General features: G+C 34.4%; 1 protein-coding gene across 11 annotated transcripts; it reads right to left on the minus strand.

Annotated features, from left to right (window-relative positions):
• LOC143248713 (dolichol phosphate-mannose biosynthesis regulatory protein-like) lies at positions 1 to 23,785 on the minus strand. 11 transcript variants are annotated; one of them, XR_013027156.1, is made up of 6 exons: positions 23,080 to 23,470; positions 20,892 to 20,989; positions 8,689 to 8,791; positions 5,941 to 5,990; positions 2,991 to 3,105; positions 1 to 1,890 (listed from the first exon to the last, which is right to left on the minus strand). XR_013027156.1 is itself a non-coding variant. In XM_076497368.1 (5 exons), exons 3-5 carry the CDS (start codon positions 20,979 to 20,981, stop codon positions 501 to 503), a joined length of 270 nt encoding a protein of 89 aa, XP_076353483.1. In that variant the 5' UTR covers positions 20,982 to 20,989; positions 21,439 to 21,721; positions 23,080 to 23,785; the 3' UTR covers positions 1 to 500. The 11 variants fall into 11 exon arrangements, 5 of the variants coding, with proteins under 5 accessions (XP_076353483.1, XP_076353482.1, XP_076353481.1 ...); XR_013027152.1 differs by lacking the exon at positions 5,941 to 5,990 and having other exon boundaries at positions 1 to 577; positions 1,763 to 1,890; positions 23,080 to 23,459; XR_013027154.1 differs by having other exon boundaries at positions 1 to 577; positions 2,991 to 3,204; positions 23,080 to 23,456.
• Between the last annotated feature and the right edge of the window lie 550 nt (positions 23,786 to 24,335).

Raw genomic sequence — 24,335 nt, forward strand, 5'->3', positions numbered from 1 at the left:
TACAAATGATAAATACTTATATTTATTAATCCAAAATAGTTCAACACAAATATAATTTCAATTTGATGTCTTTGTATCTCATTAAACATTAAGAGCATTTTTACACAAAATTACACGTCTAAAAAGTAACCATGCTCAGTTGAAATGTTCACACTAACATGACAAGAGTTATACATTTTAACAAAGTGGAATATTAACAAAGTTGATATTATAATATTACTCAAGGGAAATTTTCCAATCAATGTCATACATTTTTCAGATTTACCAAAAGTTATACATGTATTAAATATATATCATAAAAATTAATCCATGTTATACAACAATAAACACTACATGTTTAGCAAAGAACCATTAGACTGTGCCAGAACCACCAAGATCTTTTATACTGATTCACTTGGATAGAAAATCTGTGACCAGATGGGCAGTAAACATGCTATAATAAAAATTCAACTTTCTAATTGTTGGGCTTTGGGACATTCTAGAGACATGTTCTCACCATATCAATTAAAAGGTTTGGGATATATTGTTTTGATAGTGGAACCAGACATAACTTCAAGTGTTTCACAGAGTTGCTCACCTAAAGGGAAAGGGAAAAAAATCATGAGGTGAGCTTAAGAAATAACATGCTATATACTATGACTAGAACACATGTACTACTGATCGGCACCTATGAAATACACACATTAAATATCCTTCAGAAATAAAAGTTTCTTCATGAAGAATACAACAAAGCAAAATTCATAAACATAAATACATAATAAATATAATTTTCAATTAAGTCCACTAAACACATAGTTGGCAAACACAGAAAATACTGTCATAAAGACTATAATATATTGTACAGTTACTCAAACATTCATGTGCAATATGTGTGTGTGAAAACATGATGGTTGTACTCCTACCCTGGACTAACTGTCTTAATTACATATTGTTATAATTATGTATATGTAGTTTTACAGTCTCATTCTGTAAACATCTGAAATACTGGTTTTTGTTGTTGTTTTCTAGTTCTAACTGGTTGAGTAATGTTTTAAAAACAAATATATCTCTGTAAAATGCTTTAATTTTACAGATTCATTACTTCAGACACATAAATGCCCTTTTTGATTAATCAAATATTATTATTATAATTCATTTATCAGTTCATATAGATCATTTGTATTTAGAAACAAAAGACTTTTCCAAAATGGTTCAAGCCTTTACCTTATGTACATGTTTTATAGATAATACGCTCCAACATACAAATGAAAACCTTTGTCATAAAAACATGTCAGCTGTACTTTGTAAAATGAGCAAGCTTATATATATATATTTCACTAAATTACAACTTTAGAGTTCACCAAACACATACAATGTTAGGAATACTAGATAATGTGTTATTTAGGGTTAGTTTCCAATGTTTAAATAAATATCCGCATTATTCATAACGTTCTATACTGAACAAAAAATGTCGAAACATTTAACACAAGGTGTTCAATTATACATTTCTGAAGTGTAGTAAAAACTGGAATACTACTGCAACAAAGCAAATATCCAGTATTTATATACATTTAAAAAACACATAAATGGGACACACTCTGGTGAAGACATCAGCAATCTTTGTCCAATAGGGAACAAAAAAAAACTGTGGATAAAGCTTGTGTTATTAATTAGAAAATTGTAAAAAAGCAGATGTGGCATCTGTTTATCTTTTCCAAAACAAACATTTTAACTTTAAAATGCATGCAGGGTTACTGAAAATATGTTAATTAAAAGTCTAAACTCTCAGTGTCTTTGGAAGATGAACCTCTCCTCTTTGTAGTTAAGGAAAGTCCACCATCTGAAATACATCAGTTTAGAGTTGCTCTTTCTCTCATGATATCGTGACATGTTTCTCACAATGTTAAATGGCTGGATGTTGGAAATAAAAACAAAAATAAGATAAACAAATCAATTTGTATTGTCACTTAAACTCTAGGTTCATTCAAAACAGAAATTCAAAATCTTTATGTGTTGAGAATAATATAAACTTTAACAACATAAGGCAACATACACTTTAGTAAAAAGACGACAAATAACAAGTGTATCTGTCTATTTAGGATAAAGTTATAATAATGATACTTATATATTTAAAAACGGCTGGTATGGGTAGAGAAAGCACTAATAGAGGAGCAAACAACATTTTGACCTTCTCAGGTCATTGTCAGGTTCACAAAGAAAGAAAGGGTTACTGACCGGTAGCTGACCACATGTTTGATCCACTTGCATGATTACAATAATCTTTAAAAGCACATTTTAAACTCAAGGAATGAAAATCAAGAAGTTTCACTTAAGAGTTCTCGTTGGTTTGGAGCAGCTAGTAGAAGTAGCTATGAAACCAAGCTTTATTAGTCCTCCCAATATATTCTGTGTGTTTTCTTATAACAAAGCCACATCAGGCTATCTGCTGAGCCCACCAAGGGGAATTCAACCCCTGATTTTAGCGTTGTACTAGAGATGGGCCCCAATATATTGTCACAGATGAAATGAGCAGATAGATTTCTATTGGAATTATTGTACATTTACTGAACAGGTTACATTCAGAAAAACTATTAAGAAGTTAAAGCATTATTGTTAATGTAACTTACTTCTTCTCAATGTATCTTTAACCTAACAACTCTAGCAATAATAGCTTATTATATGTAAAAACGGCTCATTTGGGTTGAGAAAATATTTTACGTAGAGGAACGAACAATGTTTCAACCTTCTTTGGTTATCGTCAGGTTCACACAAAGAAAGAAGAATCTGACGATGACCGAAGAAGGTCGAAAATGTTGTTCGCTCCTCTACATAAAATATTTTCTCAACCAAAATGAGCTGTTTTTACATATATATTTTTCTCTACAAGTGGGTTTTCTCGACATCACTGAATAATAGCTTATTATTTTTATATGATATGCATGTTGTTATAAATTAGACAACAAAAGTTGGGCATGATACCAAAAGGTAATTAATTTAATATCAAAGCTTACCTTTCTTTGCTCAGAATGACAGTTAAAGTAAGTATTCTCATTGGGATGATGGCTAGATGCCCGAACTACAGATGGTCTGCTTCCAACATGCCAAAACATTGGAGGGTTGAAAAGTCTATAATGATCCGGAAACGTTAATCAGTTAATATTTTAATACAAGTTGGTACTTGATTCAAGTAGTTTTAAATCCTAATTTCAGGAAGGTATTTTCACTCTGTATGAATTATATAAACTCTTTTGAATCCTTCTATGATTTGTAAATATCTCTGTGTCACAATTTAAATACACTTGTCATAACTCTATATTCATTCATGGTTTTAACATTTAAAATATAATAAACACTATTTCGTTCTAAACAGGAAAGTAAAAAAATCCATGTTTCATAATTGCTCTTTCTCAGTAAAAGCTGATACCAAAGTTTTCAGGCATAAAACCCATACGTCTTGAGGGAAAACTTATGTGGGTTTGGTGTTTGCCAACACCAATTCAGCTTTATTCATTTGAAAGACAGATATTACTTCCATACTGCAAGTGGCTAAAATAAAAGCTTGCACAACTATAATTGACCACAAACACAGAAGTATATATAAACATCTCATCTCTATCTTTGAACAAACAGATTACATGTCAAAAAGTATGTTCCCCTGATTACCTCCCAAATATCAGAAATAACAATAAACCTAAAAATACTGTTGTTCATTATGCACATGTATCAGTGAAAAACTATGGAGGAGCACTTTAAATATAATGTTGTAATCTATATTTTCAATATTATAACTAAGTTGTTTTCTAGAGGGAGCTGCTACATAGGATGATGGTGATACTAGATTTAGAGTATTATTAAAAATTATTCTAAAATACTGAGTTCATAATGATGTAATGATCTAGAGATGAATTTAGAGAAATGATATAACATTACGAGGTCTGTTCAAAAAATACGCGGACTGTTTGAATTGTGCGGCTCCAGTTGGTTCCAGGGGAATCCGCTTGGTGTCGCTAGGTTCACACAGATCAGCTGATTACGATGCCATTTCCCGATTGCAGATATCTTCATTTGTGTATTAGCTACGTGGTTTTAAGTGAAGTGCGATTTTTTCGTTTGGCGGATTTCAGAATGAATGACCTGAAGGAGCAACAACTTGCTGTGAAATTTTGTGTTAAACTTGGAAAATCTGCGACTGAAACATTTGCTATGCTTAACACGGCTTACGGTGATGTTGCTATGAAGCGTACGGCATGTTTCAAGTGGCATGAACGTTTTAAGGATGGTCGACAGTCCATTAAAGATGATGAGCGTCCTGGACGTCCTTCCACATCAACTGACGACCCACACGTCGACAAAATCAACACCCTGGTGCAGGCAAATCGACGTCTGACTGTCAGGGAGCTTGCTGAAGAGTGTGGGATATCAGTTGGATCTTGTTACGAGATTTTGACCGAAAAATTGAAGATGCACTGCGTTGCTGCGAAATTCAGCCCTCAGAACTCGTGAGTTTTTGGCCAAACACTCGATCACTGTTCTTCCCCCCCACCCCCTACTCACCTGACCTTGCTCGTTGCGATTTTTTCTTGTTCCCCAAACTCAAAAGACCCTTGAAAGGAAGAAGATTTGAGACGATTCCCAAGATTAAGGCAAATGCGACGAAGGAGCTGGAGGACATTACAAAAGAAGCGTACCAGGACTGTTTCAACCGTTGGGACAAGTGTGTGCGTTGGGGAGGAGAGTACTTTGAAGGGGTCCCAGACCTGTAACTTCTAAATAAAGTACATTTTGTTTTATGACGTCAGTCTGCGTATTTTTGCTCTTTGACTTATCAGCATCTAACTGATGCTATTAATTGCCACATTCCGAGTATAAATATTTTCGTAACACATCTGATTTTTTGTGTACAGCAGACGTATATCAATTACTAAAAGCTTGACACATTTTGTGTAGGTACACGAGGTATATTTGAAACTATTCAACATTCTTTGTTCAGTATGGATCTGCTCTAATGGACCAGCTCAACAAACAAATATTACTGCAATTAACATCACATGATACAAAAAATTAACAAACTTATATGAAATTGAACATTTACATTTGGTAAGTAATACACTTTGCCATTAAGAAGTTTAAAACATTGTACATTGAAAACATCAGCAGAGACGTAGTTAGGGTTTTCCGCACCCGGGGACAAAGTCAGTTTTCACTCCCCTCGTGACAAAATGTAATCCATAATTCCTAATTATGTAACATCAATTTGGCACCCCCAACCCCTGATGCTGCACCCAGGGACAGATGTACCCCCTTGCTCCCCCTAGCTACACCACTGAACATTACTAAATTTGATGGATTTATTAAGTTTTCTGATAATTGTATTGACATTTTCAAAATAAATCTTCGATTAATTTTTAAAATAAAATATAATAAATTTTTATTTTATAAGTATTGCTAAATTCTTTGATGTTCATTTCAAATTTGAATATCTTACATTAATAATTCCACTGATGTAAATTTTATTTTACAAGAGACAAGTAAAGAGTTAGAAAAATATGTCCAGAAATAATCTTTATTGGCAGTACAAGTGGACTTTAATGAAAACAAAAACAAACTATTAACAAACATGAAAGAAGGCAAATTACGAATATAATAAAAAAAAGTACAATGAAGTCATTTTGAACGAAAATATGTCTGTGATACAAGGACAGAAGTTATGGTGACTATAATTTAAGACACTTTGAAATATACAGTTTCAATGGCTTTAAAGTTGGACTGATTTTTGTCCTTAAAAACAAACTTGTTTGCAATCTTTAGTTTTACTTCTATATTAGTGATTTACTACTAAGATACAAAATTCAACACAATGTAAGGTATAAAAAATTAATTCAAATTATTTTAAACTTAATATCAATAAATACATAACAGTTTTAACCCTAAGATACAAAAGAAACAAAAACTACCTGTTACCTTTTCTTAAGTAATTTTTCTTCCTACCCTATGTAGGTAACCATAAATTCCTGTTGCAAAATTAAAGGAAAGTTTTGTTATGAAAACAATTGTCAAATATGAAAAAGTACATATAGACATCCTTATATGTTTATACACTAACAATCTCATTTCACATTATTTCAAGCTCAAAGATTTAACTTGTAGATAACTATCTGTAAAAGTCTACATCAAATGGTGAATATGAATGTTTGCTTTGCTTTTAATTAGGTATTTATTTAATGAAGTTTAAAATGGATTGTTTGTAATACTTTGTAAACAATGTATGACTTGTGTTTAAAAAAAATAACAGGAGACACATTTTGTAGAGAATATAATAATCTAATGTAATGAAGGTAACCAGGGCCAAATAAAATATTAACCTTGATAAAAAAAGAAAATGGTGATTGTTGATCAAAGTACCTTCCAGATATATACACACACAACAGATATATCAAACTACCATAGCTGGCCAAACATCGACATTCTGTCTGCACCAACAGACACGCTGTTAAAGCAAGACCTTTACATCATAGACATTGTGACAATGCTAGAAATAGTTCTATGAAACAAAATCTCACAACAAATTGAACAGCACAACTGTCAACACAAAATTCCAAATTATGGTGCAAAAGCAGATTTAATGTAAGGTCTTCTGACCCTTGCACAATGAAAGGTGGGAGGGTGGAGAAACATGGATGATGCATGCTCTGCAATGCCTACAGGATATTCTGAAAGGATAACAAGGATAAGCTTCAAATAGTTTAGAGCAGTGTTTCCCAAAGTGGGAGACATGGTTATCTGATGGACATGTAGCTTTTTGTAGGGGCTCTCCAAAAACAGGTAAAAAACAAAGATGTTGAATGAATTAAATGATACAGTATATTGAAAGGGAAGTTACTGTTTTTACTATAGCACTGGTTTTCAATCACCATGCTAAAGTTATAGGTTGGTGGGGCCTTAAACTTTTTTATCCTTATCAAAAGAAGCCTAAGAATAAATAAATTTGGGAACCATAGATTTAGAGATAAGTAAACATCATACTTAAATCTCACATTCACCTAAATCAAAAACCATACCAATCAATGACACCTAAGCAAAAGCTGCTTTACTTAAGAAAGTACATTTCAATTCAGAAGTATAAATGTTTTGTACTTTAAAATATGTTTAAAAATTTGCTTTACAAAATATTTAAGATAAAAATAAATTTTAACATGGTATGTAAGGGAAAATGAACTGTAACACTCTTTCTTGTAATACCTACTTAAATCAAGTTTCCAAACCATATGGGTAGAACACATATAATATTCACATACAGACATCCCCAATTTAGACAACAGAAGGGAAGGTGGACAGTCAATTAACATCCACTCACTGATACATGGATATTATCTGACTCTTAACCAAATAATGAAGGTAACTGTCATTTTTTATAATGCACCCAGATGAATGCAAGGTCTGCATCACCTCTTCAACATTTTCAATCTGTAATCTGAAATGCTAAATCCCTAAGCACAATCCAGTCCTTTAATAGTTAATATCAAACTAATCCCGTTGGTTTTTAATTTACTGCTTCCCTCATAATGTTAGCTCATTCTCACTAGCAGTCTTGACTTATTCTGCATCAATTTCATAGTTTGCTATCTCTGAAATCACCCTGACAAGGTAACAAAAATATTTTAATGCACACACATGTATATATATATCTCAGTTAAAAACCAGTGAAATTACAATAGTTTTAGAATATTATTTTCTATTAAATATTAATAATTTCTAAGTTGCATCTATAAAATAAACAAAGATTAGGTGAAGCACAACCAACATCCCTATAAAAAAAAAAAGGTCATTAACCTTGATTGAGCTTTTGAAAGGAAAAACGTACAAGACCCACATATAAGAACTAAATTCCTTCTTTATAATGTATTTTTCAGTTATTGTTATAAAAATGACTAAAATGTAAAAATTATAAGTTTATTAGGTTAGATAAGAAAAATTACATAAATAACCTTTACCCCAATAGCACATATTATGCACATGAAGCAACTTATTATTTGGTGAAGTGTGCTAGTAACTCAATGTTGCATTTACCATAGCTTTCCCACTGTGACAGGTTAAGTTGGCACTATGTAAGAGACTGAAAAGCAATAAATCTCAATGTCCATGAGATCTGAGCTGTAATAGTTTTAGCTGTTAGAATAAGTAGTGTATAATTGTCTGTAACAATATGGAGTCATTCAAGGTAGAAGTTAGTTTGTTTAAATTTATTCCTGTTTTTATTGTGTGGTGGTTACAAGGTCAGTCAAACGAACAGAGTAAGTACACAACATTAAGACAGAAAAACTAACAGAAAAAATATAAAGTTTTACTAGGGGGTTTTAGAAGTTAAATAAATGAAATTTGTAAAATATAAAATAAAAAAGTAGTTTTAACCTCAATATGAAACTCACCTTGCACACTAAACAAGGCACACTCTAATTCCATAAATCTGAAGAAACATTTTAATAGAAAAACTTTATTAAAAAAAAAATCTGACTTTTGTGTACATAAGACTTGAAATGTTCACTAAAAACTTGCCAAGTGTTGTAGAGGTAGAGTTATTATATTAAAATTATATATATGTAGTTTCACAGATCGATCAAAATGACCAAGTCCATATGTGAAGAGTTAAAGGGTTAATGTGAAAACTGAGAAAAAACAAAGAAACTAATTGCACTACATCATGTGACTTACCTAGGCTTCCAAAAAACAAAGTACCACTTGAAACTGCCAATACCAATCCCAATTGTACTGAAGGAAACAAATCATGGATTCTATGTTCAGGATCAAAAAATGGCTAGGAAAGAAAACAAAGATGAAATTTTAAAAATATATAGTATGAAGACATATAAAAGAAGATTGTTTCAGCTATTCTTATATATATATTATAGGGTGTCATGAGATATACCAAACATAAAGTAGAATAACTATTATTTAATACAACAACACAATTCAAAACAAAATATCCTCTGAAGGCTTGTAAATTATATCAAAGCTAATTGTTATTGTTATTCCTTCAATTACTTATCATTATTATTCATGAATGTATTTTACTTCAGATTTCAAAACTGACCCAGTTTTTGAGTTAAATAACAACTTGTGGATAGTTCTCCAAATTTAACCCATTTAAACTTTTTGAAACCAGAAGTCTACTATAACAAAACAAGAAGATCTCGAGAAATTGAAACTTTGTATCCATGATGTTGTTTTATAAATCCTTGTTGCTGTATTGGAAAATGTGTTTGCAAATGTGAACCTATAATTAGACTGATTATAGTTAATAATGGAAGACATGTGGAAATTTATTAATTACATAAAAGTTACAAGTCTTCAGAAAATACCTTGTTTTCAATGTTGTTGTTATATCAAATAATACAAATATTAGTCATCTTTCTTTTGGTATAAGTATTTTGGGACACCCTGCATATAAACCTAGAATTGCTTACAATGAACCCTAGAATTCTAAGAACTTATGAGTGACAGAAAATAATATGTAATAATGTCAACCACATTAAATCTGTCATGTACAATGCCAACAAGACCTTTCAACAAATGTGATAATGTAATTGTTAAATTATCTCATGCAAAAAAAAAACAGATTGGTTATGACAGGGGTTCCCAACCTTTTGGCACTCGCGACCCCTTACCTAAAAGTTTGAAACCCATGTGACCCCCTACTTAGGGCTTACTATCAACAGCTTAATTTTTCTTTTATTTTCTGTGAAGGAGAGGGAAAGAAACATCTAAAAAAAATATTTAAAAATTCTGTAATTATTTATTAGCAAATTAAATCACATTGGTCCAACTTGAATTCACAAAAAAACATATATTTCTCAAAATAATATTAACATAGGTTTGAACAGCTATCCAACCCAGCTAGTGAGATGCCTGATGTTGCATTTCAGCAGCAAGCTTTGAAATTCGTGGCCGAGCGTTTGTTAGAGCCAGTCTCATGTCATCTCCAACATCCAATCTGTTCCTATTCTTTGTTTTTATATTGACAAGAGTGGAAAATCCTGCCTCACACAAGCAGGTAGAAGCAAATGGAACAAGGACACATAAAGCTATCATGCTGACTTTGGAGTATGACTGATACATAGCGCATCAGAACTGAGTCACGGATTTTACCTTGAAGAGATCACGAGCTGAAAAGTCGTTCCTTAGATCCAGAAATTCATCTTGGATATCATCTGGGATGCTGGATACATCAAGTTCAGTACAAAATGGGTTCCTTACCAGGGCCTCCTGTTCCTGTGATAGCTCAGGAAGTAACGCCGACTTCCTTTTCTAGAGACTGAAGATGTTCGGTAATCTCATCCTTGAGGAACTGATCCAGTTGGATCCGAGACTCATCCGTCACTCCACAAAGTTTTTCAAACATAGCGATGTTTCCAAGATTGGTTTTCCGATGCCAGTTCTGCAGTTTGGAAACAAAGGCCCGAAGACTATCTTGAAAAAGGAGAACATGTGTTTCCCTTCCTTGAAGCTTCAAATTGAGCTTGTTCAGCTGGACAAAAATGTCAGCTAGGTACGCAACCCTTTTATTCCATGTTTCATCTTCGAAGTGAGCTACAAGATCTTTCCTTTCTTGAGTCTCCAGGAATAGCTTCATTTCATCTTTCATTTCAGAGACACGATTAATAACGTTTCCTTTCGACAACCAACGTACTGCTGTGTAGAAGAGAAGGACTTCGTGGTCAGCATTCATGTCTTTGCATAGTTCTTTGAATAGGCGAGTGTTGAGTGCTTGAGTCTTCACATAACTTACAATTTTGATTACAGATTAAAGCACTTCCTGCAGAGAGGCAGGGAGAGTCTTACTGGTGAGAGCATATCGGTGAATCATGCAGTGGATGCCCTTTGCTTGAGGTGCTAGCTTCTTCACTCTCGACTCGAATCCTGATTTCGATCCCAGCATAGCCGATGCCCCATCCGTACAAACCCCATACACGTTTTCCCATTGAAGATCTTCATCTTGAAAATAGTTGAAACTTTTTCCATGACATCATCAGCTTTTGTTGTGGTTTCAAGTGCACTGCAGAATAAGAATTCGTCTTTGATGTCACCTGAATTAATGTATCTCACAAAGACAAGCAACTGAGAACATGAACTTACATCTGTTGACTCGTCGAGCTGAAAGGAGAACAAAGGGGAACCCTTGATTTCAGTCAAAACCTGTTCCTTCACATCCATAGACATTTTAGAAATGCGCCTCTGTATAGTATTATTTGACAGGGATACTTGCTGCATCTTCTTTGCACTGGCTTCTCCAAGAATAAGATTTACTGCTTTCATCATGCAGGGTTTCTCAAATCGTTTGAGGCTTTTTTGTTTAGCAATTTCGAATGCAATCTCATATGAAGCTTCCACTACGGCTGCACTCTGCTGCTGAAACGACCCATCTATCGATTCTTTGGCTTTTAAGACACCGTTCATGCCGTTTGAAGAAATCCAAACCCTTCTTTGAGTGTTCTGGATGTTTCGTCTCGAGATGACTCTTGAGTTTTGATGGTTTCATTGACTCTGCACTCAGGACAGCATGGCACAAAACACACTGTGGTTTCTCGATGCCGTCGTTGGCGAGCACAGTGGTGAAGCCAATGTTGAGGTAGCATTCTGAATATCTGCGCCGTTTAGCCATGGACACAACTCACCTCTACTGATTACTTATCTCCTTGTTAAAATAAAATAAAAATGTTGAATAATGAACACTTTGGCAACTGTAGATCTTACACTGACTACTTGTGGGGGGTGCAGGTAGAGTAATGATGGGGTAAGTATTGGGAGGGAAGGGAACGTGGCCAGTCGCGTGATTCGTCATCCACCAGTCAGCAACGAACATGTGACTCACGTGTCGACAGCGAGCACACACACACTTAATCACAGCTAAACAGGCACACAAGCATACGTACATGCGCGTGCACTCACATACTCGCTACTAACTAGTACACACATACATACAGTTGCAGACACATACACATTCACTCACAGGCACGCATACATACACCCATAATATCACCTAATGACATTGAACTAACATAGCACACATTTTGCTTTGCACCGAAACAAAAAAATGTAAGAGCATGAAAATGTAATTAATGAAATAAAATTAATGTTATCCCAAGCTACTTCTAACAAGGCTACGCGACTCCCCTGCCAAGGCTTCCCGACACACCAGTTGGGAACCCCTGGGTTATGAGGTAACCACTTGAGTGTTATTGTTGAAAATAAAATGTATAGCTACTCTTTGCTCATTACATTGTCTCTGAACAGGATTATACAGAGTACATTTACAAGAACACTTATAAAGTATTTTCAAAATATATTAATGACGGTTTGTGAAGTAAATTATTCCCATGACATTGTCATTACATAAGTTTTACACTTACAACTTACAATTTTCACATCATACTTACTGAAACAGTTTAAATCTTCAGCAAAAGGAAAAAAAAAAAAGAACAGATGACATGTTAACTCAAGAGACTATACTATTTTCACATGCAAATTTGTATATTCTATGCCTTTTATTCAAACAAAAATGACCAGTTCACAGTTTAGATTTCATGGTTTCCAACTGATGCAACAAAGCTGAAACTTAAAGAAAAGGCCTACTGAATAACATAATTCACTTAACAGCATCAGTACCATTTGAAACTTTAATACATTTCCAGGTCTGTAATAAGAAACATAATACATACAAAGATTAGCACAAAGTGCAAATTTCAATAGGTTCTCATGTTATTCCAAGTCACCCACATAAATACAACTTTCATTTATCACATCTTATCATTTTAACACTTGTTTTATGATGAATGCAAAGTCCACACATATCAGAGGAAAACTTATTCCAAACAAAATGTAAAAGATAAAATAAAAACATTTTGTCACAGCATGATGACACGACAATTATTTTATATTACGAGTATCAGCAAACTTCTTACCAATAGATGTTGGTTACACTTTATGCATGCTAGAATATCAACTGTGTTAAATGAGAATGTGGTAAATAATCTAAAATTTGTGCATGTGTGTGTGTATAGTGGTAGAAATGTACTAAATAAGGATCACTACTTGGGCTTAAACATTTCTTGAAATATCACAAGTCAGTCGCAGCTAAATATTATTAAAATGATTTAACACATTTTTTGTACTATACATAAAGATTATGACATTTAATCTTGGAGCAATGAATGATAGTTTTAAGTTTGGTTATAACAATTATCATAAATACCAATACACTGCCCATTGCTAGATCAGATCTACTAGATATGAAATACTAGCTTTCATGTATTTTTATTATTTTATTTGAGTTTTCAGTGCTGATTGAAAAATGAAGTATTTTCAATGAAGACAACAAACAACTCCAGATAAATGTATTTTTTTCTTTTTCGAGGGCCTTTGAATATCACATTTTGTAACTTTGACATCCATAACCTCTTATGAAAAGCATAAACCAAAACAATGAGTGGAATAAAGACCTTTTACTTGAAATTGTTTTTGTCTTCATTGAAAACACTTTAACACTTCTCTTTTCACCAGATAAATAATGCTCCATTCATACAAGTAGTTTATACCATTCATAAATTTAGAAATATTAGTGTTCAAAACCTGTTAAAATAATTAGCATATATATGTATATATATACACACACTGAACAAAAATCATAAATATTACAAAGTTATAATTTTCCTATACTGAATATGTATTTCTAATAGGCACTTTTATTCCCTTACAAGCTTATTGTTGCCCTCTTTATGTGAGCTTTTTTACCATGTATGCCACAAGCCTTCCACACCTTCTTTCTGAATCAAAGGATTCCAATGTGTCTCTCATGCAAATCATCATATGTCACTTCTCCACCAATGAGAGCATAGTACACTCGTGATGCACGACTCCCTCTGTGAGCCTTTACCAAAGAAATATGAAGTTTGGTAGATGACAGAAGCACAAGAAATAAAGAGGGAGAAAGTGTGAGAAGAGGGAAGTAGCTTCGAAACTACATTTTCAATATGAGAAAATTATAACTTCTGATACAGTACTCACAAGATGAGCTAGATTCCCACATTTATTAGGAGGAGGGCAAAAAACATCAGAAGGATGCCTCCACAGAAAGAAAGTCAGATAAAGACCTGAAGAGGGGAACTGCACCATTTCTGATCCATATATACTCTCTACTAATTTGTGTAATGTCTAAGAAAACAAGATGGAAAATGAGAGAAGTACATCTGAGTGGGAAAGAACATGGTAAAAAAGTGATTCTTACTGGATAAAGATATAGCAACTCAATCCCACAGTAAGAAAAGTGGGTAAAAATGGATGGGTCATATGGTGTTGCAGATCAAACTTGACAAGTCAACTACATTAAAAACTTCCTTGTGGGTTATCAACATTTGAGTTAGGGTAGGACAAGGATCATACCCTCTTCATCTCAAACTCAAGAACCAGAGAATGGGAAATCACTCAGATTCCTGAGCATGACACAGGATTTGCTCTGAGCTATCGATCCTGGAACTTCACATATGGTATCTAAAGGAAGTTTATTGCATGCAATCAACTTCCACAACTGTGACACAAGTTGGAACCAACCAAAGGGCAATAACATTCACATAATAAGAGAGAATGAGAGAGAGAGACAAAGATAGAACTTCAAGCCCTAAAATTGGAGATGTGAGGAAACAACATAGTTCAGGGCATAACATTGAGCCAGGGATCCATGAATTTGTTATCCCATATGAGAAAGAAGTCCAACAGATGCAATCAACCCTTGTAACTATGAGACTGGTCTGAAATTTCCAAATACCAATAACATCACCATTGCAAGAGAAAATGAAGGAATACCCAAGACAGAGACAGAAACTGCCCAAATATACCCTCTGTGACTCATCACACAGTGGGAAGAATCAAGGGAGGAAGAAAGACAACCTGAAACCTACATGAGGACTTACGTTGACTGGTTCATTCTTAATACAAATGCAGTCAGCAGGGTGTCGATATCCATGCAAGGGTAGGACAATGGCTCTCACTCAAAGGGTGAACTGCATTTTTGACATCTTACTGCAGTGTTTGATTAATTGCAGATCTGAGAATATTATACCACCTACACTGACAGAACATCACTGCTTTACTCTGAAATGAATGGTTCCAGCTTCTTGTGTGAAACCTATCCAGCAGGGTGCCTCCATGATTGACCATCCCAGTGACTTGGAACTGATAAATAATAGGGACTCCCAAACTAAACTAAGACAAATGGGGGGGACTTACAATGCATTAGAGAGCCTGGAGGAGTGCCAACACTCAAAACTGTGCAGTAAGTGATCACAAAATGCTATTTTGAAAAGAAGACAATACAGATTTATTCAATCAAAAAATTGCAGGGATGGGCACCTATTCCTTTCTGCTTTACCCATGAAGTCCATGGGTGGGGTGAGTCTATTTATGACAAAAATCTTGAAAGGTTATTCAGCTACAAGCAATCTTGTGAAATACCCCATTTCAAAGGTGAATGTGAGAAGCCATGGAAAGGAATGTGCTAGTCAACATGTCATACAATTCAGAATTTGTATCAAGGAGTACCTCGTAAAGCACCATTTACCCCAGAGAAAGATCCAAGTATTGAAGGTATAAAGCATAAGCCCCTGAAAGAAAGGAAAGCATTAATAAAGACTTACCAATTGTCAGAGCCACACCAAAGTCTGAAGCACAGCCACAAGTGGAAGGCAAAAACTCAAGGAAGCTGAAACCAATACAGTGTAAATAATGGGAGATGAACATGTTAGGGTTAATCCACATGCCTGATTGTAGATATTTCTCCAATGGATGATGAAGATGAAAAGCTAGGGAAAAGATGAGATGTCAGATTTGGTGAGATGCAACATGAAACAATGTACGTTGGGAAGGAGACAAGAAGGAATAACCCAACTTGATCAAATAATAAACCTAACTGGTGAGAAATGAAGGAAAAGGTCTCTGGATGAAGATAATTTCCATAGGGTTGAGGAAAGAATGAAAATCACAGACAGAAGCTGTTAGGCAATATAACAATAAAGACTATACACAGAACACAGAAGCCTATCTTGATCAGTACAGGGTAAACATGAGAAATAGAGGAAAGGGAACTGGCTGAAAAGAAGGAGTTACCCTCATGAGTCAAAGAGGTTTTAGGAAGGAAGGATTGATCCAGATAAAGAAGGAGACATGTATAGTAGTAAAATGTGCATGCCAATGGCTAACAAATCAGACTGTCAATACCTACAGGTCAAAAGGAGAAGGAAATAAGAACAGAGGAAGCAAATAACATGAGGAAATAGGTTAAAATATATGTAAATTAAGGGAATGGAGGATCACATTAATATCCCAATTCAGAAGAGCAAGTTACCAAATCTGGAAGGAATGAATTAACATGCTAAGTACAGGTGAGAGAAAAACCTTGCAGTGATGGGAAGGACAAAAGGCACAGGATAAAGCTGCCCAATAACCAGAAATTGAGGAGACTGAATGACCCTGGTTGAAAAGCCACACAAGAACTTTGGACATACCAGCAATAGTTTAACAAGCAACAGGAAATCCCCAAGCCTGGGTCACAGGTGAAAGACCTTCCATTTTTGCTGATACACATTGACAGAGGAAGGATGGATGGATTTAGCCAAATGAAAAGCTACATAACAGGAGAAACCAGACTTCCTCACCTAGGACTAGAAATAAAGCCAGGTGTGAAAACAGAGGATGCAGAACTGGTGATTATAGTTGACAAGGGATGTCAGGTAATAAGGAAAGTGGCATAGGAGGAAATGACTGTAGTTGGAATAAATAAGGAAACCATGCAGAAAGTAATCAGAAGGACCTGGCACAGAATGGCATGGATAGAAGGATAAACATATAGGAATTTGTGTAACCAATCCTGACTGAAGGCATCTTTTGTCAAAGGCTGAGAATGAGGTATTGGGGACCAAAGGAGGGGTAACTGGTGGTTGAAGGCAGTGGTGAATGCATCAATACGAGGAAAACCCCACAGATTGTGAAACTACCTGAAAATGATAGGATGAAACGACCACTTCATCGAATAAACCTTGCCTGGGTGGGTTGAAAGCACCTGGAACATAATAGGCAATTAAAAAATGTGCTGCACATAACCCAATATAAAAGATCCAATAGATGAAAACAGAGATCATGACTGAGTGGCTCCTTGGTGATTGATATAAGCTACAGCTGTTAAAGTGTCAGAATGGATCATTATTAAAAAACATCTGGTAACAGGAAGAAAGTAATTCAAAGCCCAGTAAATGGCAAGGAGCTCTAGGATGTTGATAAATAAGACTATTCTTCAACAGACCAATAACCCAAAACTTTCTGGTGATATATGTGAGAACCCTAGTCCTAAAAGGATGCATATGTAAAGACATGAAAATCCAGATGAGAAGGAGGAAGTAGTACACCTGTCAATGTTTGAGTATTGTCCAACCACCAAAGGAGATCACCTACAAGAGAGGAAGGAATGGTGATGGGAGCACCAAAGTGATCCAAAGAAAGGTTCCACTGATTGTACTGAGTCCACTGCAGGGAGTGCATATGTACATGACTGACGGGGATTAGCAGGGTCGTAGAAGACCACATCTCCAAAAGTGACAGAACTTCGCAGGGAGCAGATAGGACATGGCAAACTGATAATTCCATTGAACTAAGTTGAAGAGGATAAGGTTGGACCCACCTGAGGTGAGTGGTGAAGAAGACACCCAGATGCACAAAGTATTGGGTAGGACACAGAAAGAACTTCTCTAATTTAGCCCACCAGCCTACCCAAGCAGCTTTGAGAAGAAGTTGACAACTCTGTCTCACTGACTTCTGTTCAGAATGGGCAAGAAGTAGTCAGTTGTCCATGTAAAAATGGAAACACAGTCACAGAGCATCAAGATAAAGAAAAAAATATCTCACCAAAAAAAAAAAAAAAGAGTTGAAGTCAGCCTGAAGGGGGTGGCACGAAATTGGTACACCACCACTTGATCGATAAACTGAAGATAAGGACAAGGATATACAGACATGTGAATATGCAAAAACACATCGGAGATACCCATTTTGGTCATCCACAGACCCAGAGAAAATACCCACCAAAAAAGTAAGGTAGAACTTCATGGTGAAACGTGGGAGGTGAACAAAATGATTGAGGTTGGAGAGATCAATGACAGACCTCCATTCCTGTCTTTTTTGGAACAAACACACAAAAGTAAAATCCCACTAAATGATATGGAACAGGTTCAAGAGCCAATTGGGTGAATAGGTCCTAAACCACCTCTAGACACTGACAAGTTATGGGATCCTGAGGAGACAGAAACAAATACCTGGGACAAAGGAGGTGGGACAAGAAATAGAATTTTGAGTTCCTTTGAAAATATCTGAAGAACACAAACACTGGTGGTGAAAGGAGTATATGAAAAAGTCACATGCATAATGTGTGTGTACTATGCTCCTATTGGTGGAGAAACATAATACATAATGTGTATGAACTATGCTCCTGTTGGTGGGGAAGTGATGCACACTGGAATCATTTGATTCCAATAATAAGGTACAAAAAGATTGTAGCACGTGTAATAAAGAAGTTCACATATAGAGATCAACAACGAACAAGAACAGATAATCTCGAGAGGGGAGAAAAGTTCCGTATTGGTAAGCCACATAATCTTATGAGCTCAGAGACTCCTTCATACACACTGAAGTAACCAAATAAATCATCAAAACAAAATCTACATATACTTCTTAAAGTCCCCATACCCACCTGATGAACAATTAAATGATACTTCTTAAAGTCCCCATACCCACCTGATGAACAATTAAATGATACTTCTTAAAGTCCCCATACCCACCTGATGAACAATTAAATGATACTTCTTAAAGTCCCCATACCCACCTGATGAACAATTAAATGATACTTCTTAAAGTCCCCATACCCACCTGATGAACAATTAAATGATACTTCTTAAAGTCCCCATACCTACCTGATGAACAATTAAATGATACTTCTTAAAGTCCCCATACCTACCTGATGAACAATTAAATGATACTTCTTAAAGTCCCCATACCCACCTGATGAACAATTAAATGATACTTCTTAAAGTCCCCATACCTACCTGATGAACAATTAAATGATACTTCTTAAAGTCCCCATACCTACCTGATGAACAATTAAATGATACTTCTTAAAGTCCCCATACCTACCTGATGAACAATTAAATGATACTTCTTAAAGTCCCCATACCTACCTGATGAACAATTAAATGATACTTCTTAAAGTCCCCATACCCACCTGATGAACAATTAAATGATACTTCTTAAAGTCCCCATACCTACCTGATGAACAATTAAATGATACTTCTTAAAGTCCCCATACCTACCTGATGAACAATTAAATGATACTTCTTAAAGTCCCCATACCTACCTGATGAACAATTAAATGATACTTCTTAAAGTCCCCATACCTACCTGATGAACAATTAAATGATACTTCTTAAAGTCCCCATACCCACCTGATGAACAATTAAATGATACTTCTTAAAGTCCCCATACCCACCTGATGAACAATTAAATGATACTTCTTAAAGTCCCCATACCCACCTGATGAACAATTAAATGATACTTCTTAAAGTCCCCATACCCACCTGATGAACAATTAAATGATACTTCTTAAAGTCCCCATACCCACCTGATGAACAATTAAATGATACTTCTTAAAGTCCCCATACCCACCTGATGAACAATTAAATGATACTTCTTAAAGTCCCCATACCTACCTGATGAACAATTAAATGATACTTCTTAAAGTCCCCATACCTACCTGATGAACAATTAAATGATACTTCTTAAAGTCTCCATACCCACCTGATGAACAATTAAATGATACTTCTTAAAGTCTCCATACCCACCTGATGAACAATTAAATGATAATTCTTAAAGTCTCCATACCCACCTGATGAACAATTAAATGATACTTCTTAAAGTCCCCATACCCACCTGATGAACAATTAAATGATACTTCTTAAAGTCCCCATACCCACCTGATGAACAATTAAATGATACTTCTTAAAGTCCCCATACCCACCTGATGAACAATTAAATGATACTTCTTAAAGTCCCCATACCCACCTGATGAACAATTAAATGATACTTCTTAAAGTCCCCATACCTACCTGATGAACAATTAAATGATACTTCTTAAAGTCCCCATACCCACCTGATGAACAATTAAATGATACTTCTTAAAGTCCCCATACCCACCTGATGAACAATTAAATGATACTTCTTAAAGTCCCTATACCTATCTGATGAACAATTAAATGATACTTCTTAAAGTCCCCATACCTACCTGATGAACAATTAAATGAACTTAAGCTAGCACAGTATTAAACTAGACACCACATTCGCAGGCAAACATTAAAAAGTTTAACTGTAACAAAAAGAGAGAGACATTTCTGTCAAAAGAAAAGGATATGAATCTGATGTTATAAGGACTAAACTTGTACTACCTTAAATAATCCAATCAGAAATTTCAACTTTTGCCATACAATATAAGACTAAAATTTGTTGGAGAGTTCATAAACTTTGTACAAAACTTATTAAAGAATAAATGGCACAAGTGACAAAATCTTAAAATGACAGTACAATGCCTAGTGATTATTCAAGGCAGCTAATGCATATAAATTGTCTAGATTACACTTTTTCCATTTCCACAGGATTTTCCCAAGCACATCACACCTGATATATTTGGAAACCATGAGTTATAAGACAAATATGATGGTTTCTTCTCTTTATTTAGTTCAGTAGTGGTTTGTACCTTTTAAGTACCCCAAATTTTCTTCTGAAATGCAGAAGCTTAATTCTGTGAAACATTTAAGCATGTACATAATACTCACCAACAGCAGAAACCATACAGTGAAGTACAACATTGTGGTGGTTCCTAAAATCACAAGTAATACCCCAACCAGTCGATCATTTCCAATCATGCTGCAATCTAAACAAACATTAAAATATTAGTAAAAATATAAATTTTGCATTTTCTATTCAGTATTACATCACAAATTATCTTTTTAAATATAGGATTAATCATAACTTTAGCATGTTGTATGTAAGCACTTTAACACATTATTTTATATTAGAAAAAATTACAACCAAACTTTATAGCATTGTTATAGTGTTCTCATTACAATACAGTACATTGAATGAATTAACTTTTTTTACTCATATTTTCTATAAAACAAGTTTTAAATACTATAACTATAGACAATCTTCTAATGATGATTTAAAGTAATGTATAGATGACACACCTTTCAAGAATATGTCTGAGGAAACATTTCTAAACTTGAATGTTAAAAAAAAAGCTTGTTTTCAAATTTTGCCACAAAATATTACTAAATAAGGCTTAGAGTTCCAAAATGAAATGAAAGAAAAAACCAAACAAACCATAAATATGGTTTATTTTTTAATTTTGTGCAAAGCTACACGAAGCCTATCTGTGCTAGCCGTCCCTAATTTAGCAGTGTAAGACTAGAGGGAAAGCAGCTAGTCATCACCATCCACTGCCAACTCTTGGGCTACTCTTTCACAAAAAATAGTGTGATTGACCATAACATTATAATGCCCTTATGGCTGGAAGGGTGAACATGTTTGGTATGACAGGAATTCGAACCCATGGCTTTCGGATTATGAGTCGAGTGCCTTAACCACTTGGCCACATCGGGCTGCCCTAAATATGGAAAAACATTCTATGTATGCACTTTAGAACTTCTTTGGAACACTACCAATATTGAAAAACTTGCTACTTATTGATATAAACAGACATGTAAAAAGTAACTAATAAGCATATTTAGGGGAATCAGGTCCCACTGAATAAAATAAATTTGTAATTTTATGATGTTTTTTTATAATCCACTGTAATACAAGATTCAATAGAAAATATAGCTGATTAATTAAGAAAATTGCTCTCCACTGATAAACACATTTGAACAGACGCACTGGCAATATTTTATGTTTGATTCTGTAACAGTGATACCACAGAGCCTCCATCATTTTGTTATACAATTTTACAAAAAAAACACTACAACTTCTACAAAATTATGAAAACAGGTATCACAAGCCTTAAAATACATTTTGGCTACTTCTTTCTAGTATCATGTACTACCTTAACTTAATTAATAAACTTCCAGTACATTTGTTTTGTGTACCTTATATATTTCATAATCCTTATAAATAATAAAAGATATGGCATGGTGTACAGTATTTAACACATCTTTTTCTATAACATGCCCCCTTTGAGACTAGTTTTTATCAGTCTTTTCGATTTTTCCTCATATTAGATACTTAGCATGAATGCCGAGGTATCCATTATTTTAGTGTTAGATTACAGCAAGTAGCATACCAATATTAGCCTACATATGAACTTTTTTACTTTAAAAATGCATACTGTAAAAATGAAAACTTCACCAGCTGGCCTATGGTAAAATTAGCTGTTTAGTGTGTAGATAAATTTAATTGGTGTGCCATGACAGACCTCTGGATCATCAAAGGAGAAAAAACTTGGAGCCAGAGTGCCAAAAACAACCAAACTTAGGTTGTTAACATTAGACTTTGCCAGAGCAGTTTTGTTCTTATTTACTGAATACATTTCCTTAGTTGGTGACTTGAATTATGATTCAATTAATTGATTGAATTAAGAAACAATTAGTGTTAAGTATTACAAAAAGATTATAAAATTTAAAAATGGTCCAATTTAAAGCTGAACCTAAATTTGTAATCAGTCTGATTTGTTAGTTGTTGGAAAATGGCAAATTATTTGCTTTTTTGGCATGCTACCTGACACCTACACAGATTAGTCTATTACAACGCAAGCTATACCTTAACTGCAAAATCGTAATTCACTGCGAGATTGATACCAACTGCATGAAATATAAACTATAATAAAAGTTATCTCACTAATAAGTAACATGACATATGATAAAAATATAATTGCTTATTCTTTTTATTGGTGACCAGTTAGAAACTCGAGAATAATTTCACATATCTTACAAAATAATACGTTATTTGATTTATATGTTAAATACTCACGTGGCTTTAAGTCAGGCTTTTGGGTGATATAAATCATATATTTACAAAGGAATCCCATAAATTTCTTTTTTCATTGTAGTTTAGTTACACTTGTCTTTTCCTGAATTTTAACCACTGAAGAAGTGAACTCCTTAAACCTTGAACTTCAAATTAAAAGAATACACTGATGACAGAGCGTGGAATTGAGAACAAAGATAACTCAAATATATAATAAACTAGCAGACTCACAAAACATTTACTGCCAATTTAGTATCTTTATTCTAACACAGTGCTTCTTTAAATACAGGATTTTTAACATATATTTACAAAATTCTTATCGTAAACTGAAATATGTAAATCTAGTTCTTTAGACCTAACATAAGTTGAACATATATTTAATAACATGGATACGCTTTTTGTTTTGGTTTTTATTTACTGTATTTACAAGTTACAATCAATACTGCCACATGCATTATTATTAATTGTTTGTTTGTTTGTTTTTTGAATTTCGCACAAAGCTACTCGAGGGCTATCTGTGCTAGCCGTCCCTAATTTAGCAGTGTAAGACTAGAGGGAAGGCAGCTAGTCATCACCACCCACCGCCAACTCTTGGGCTATTCTTTTACCAATGAATAGTGGGATTGATCGTCACATTATAATGCCCCCACAGCTGAAAGGGCGAGCATGTTTGGCGCGACGGGGATGCGAACCCGCGACCCAGGATTACGAGTCGCACGCCTTAACGCGCTTGGCCATGCCGGACCATATTATTATTAATACCAATACACTTATGTTATCTTACGACCTGACGTTGGAAAATTTCAAAACTTTAATAAGTTTTTAATATGTGTACAAAATCTCTCATTAAAATGTGGTTATATCCGTCTTTTGTTTACGCCATTAGAAATAAGTGCTCGTGTATGTATATTGAAATAATAAAGTGCACACATATTTTCATTTTTCGGACACACATAAACAGAGATAAAACGACGACGATATTACGTATCTTAGAATAATGTTTCGAATGAAGAATAACAAACTTGTCAACAGAATATACGTGCATCAGTTACTTAATTGTAATTAATTTACGCGATGTTATACACGCTTTTATCAAATAACTTAATAAATCATCTTACTCTAAAAATCAAACGTTAATGTGCTCATTAACACATGTTAAGCAAAACTAATTATGGCGTTTCTTGTTTAGATAAAATACAGTTGAGACATTTGAATCAGCTTCAATGATTTTGTTGTATAAGTATCAGTAATGTCAGCTG

Source organism: Tachypleus tridentatus, chromosome 4, assembly GCF_004210375.1.
Source record: "Tachypleus tridentatus isolate NWPU-2018 chromosome 4, ASM421037v1, whole genome shotgun sequence".
In the NCBI taxonomy this organism is placed as follows: domain Eukaryota; kingdom Metazoa; phylum Arthropoda; class Merostomata; order Xiphosura; family Limulidae; genus Tachypleus; species Tachypleus tridentatus.

Excerpts from the sequence above, each read along its gene's own strand:
- LOC143248713 (XM_076497366.1), bottom strand. The coding sequence starts at position 23,137 with ATGGGATTCCTTTGTAAATATATGATTTATATCACCCAAAAGCCTGAC. Across the intron at positions 20,990-23,079 it reads AAAGCCTGACTTAAAGCCAC|ATTGCAGCATGATTGGAAAT; the intron begins GTGAGTATTTAA and ends ATGTTTGTTTAG. Across the intron at positions 8,792-20,891 it reads CTGTATGGTTTCTGCTGTTG|CCATTTTTTGATCCTGAACA; the intron begins GTGAGTATTATG and ends TTTCTTTCCTAG.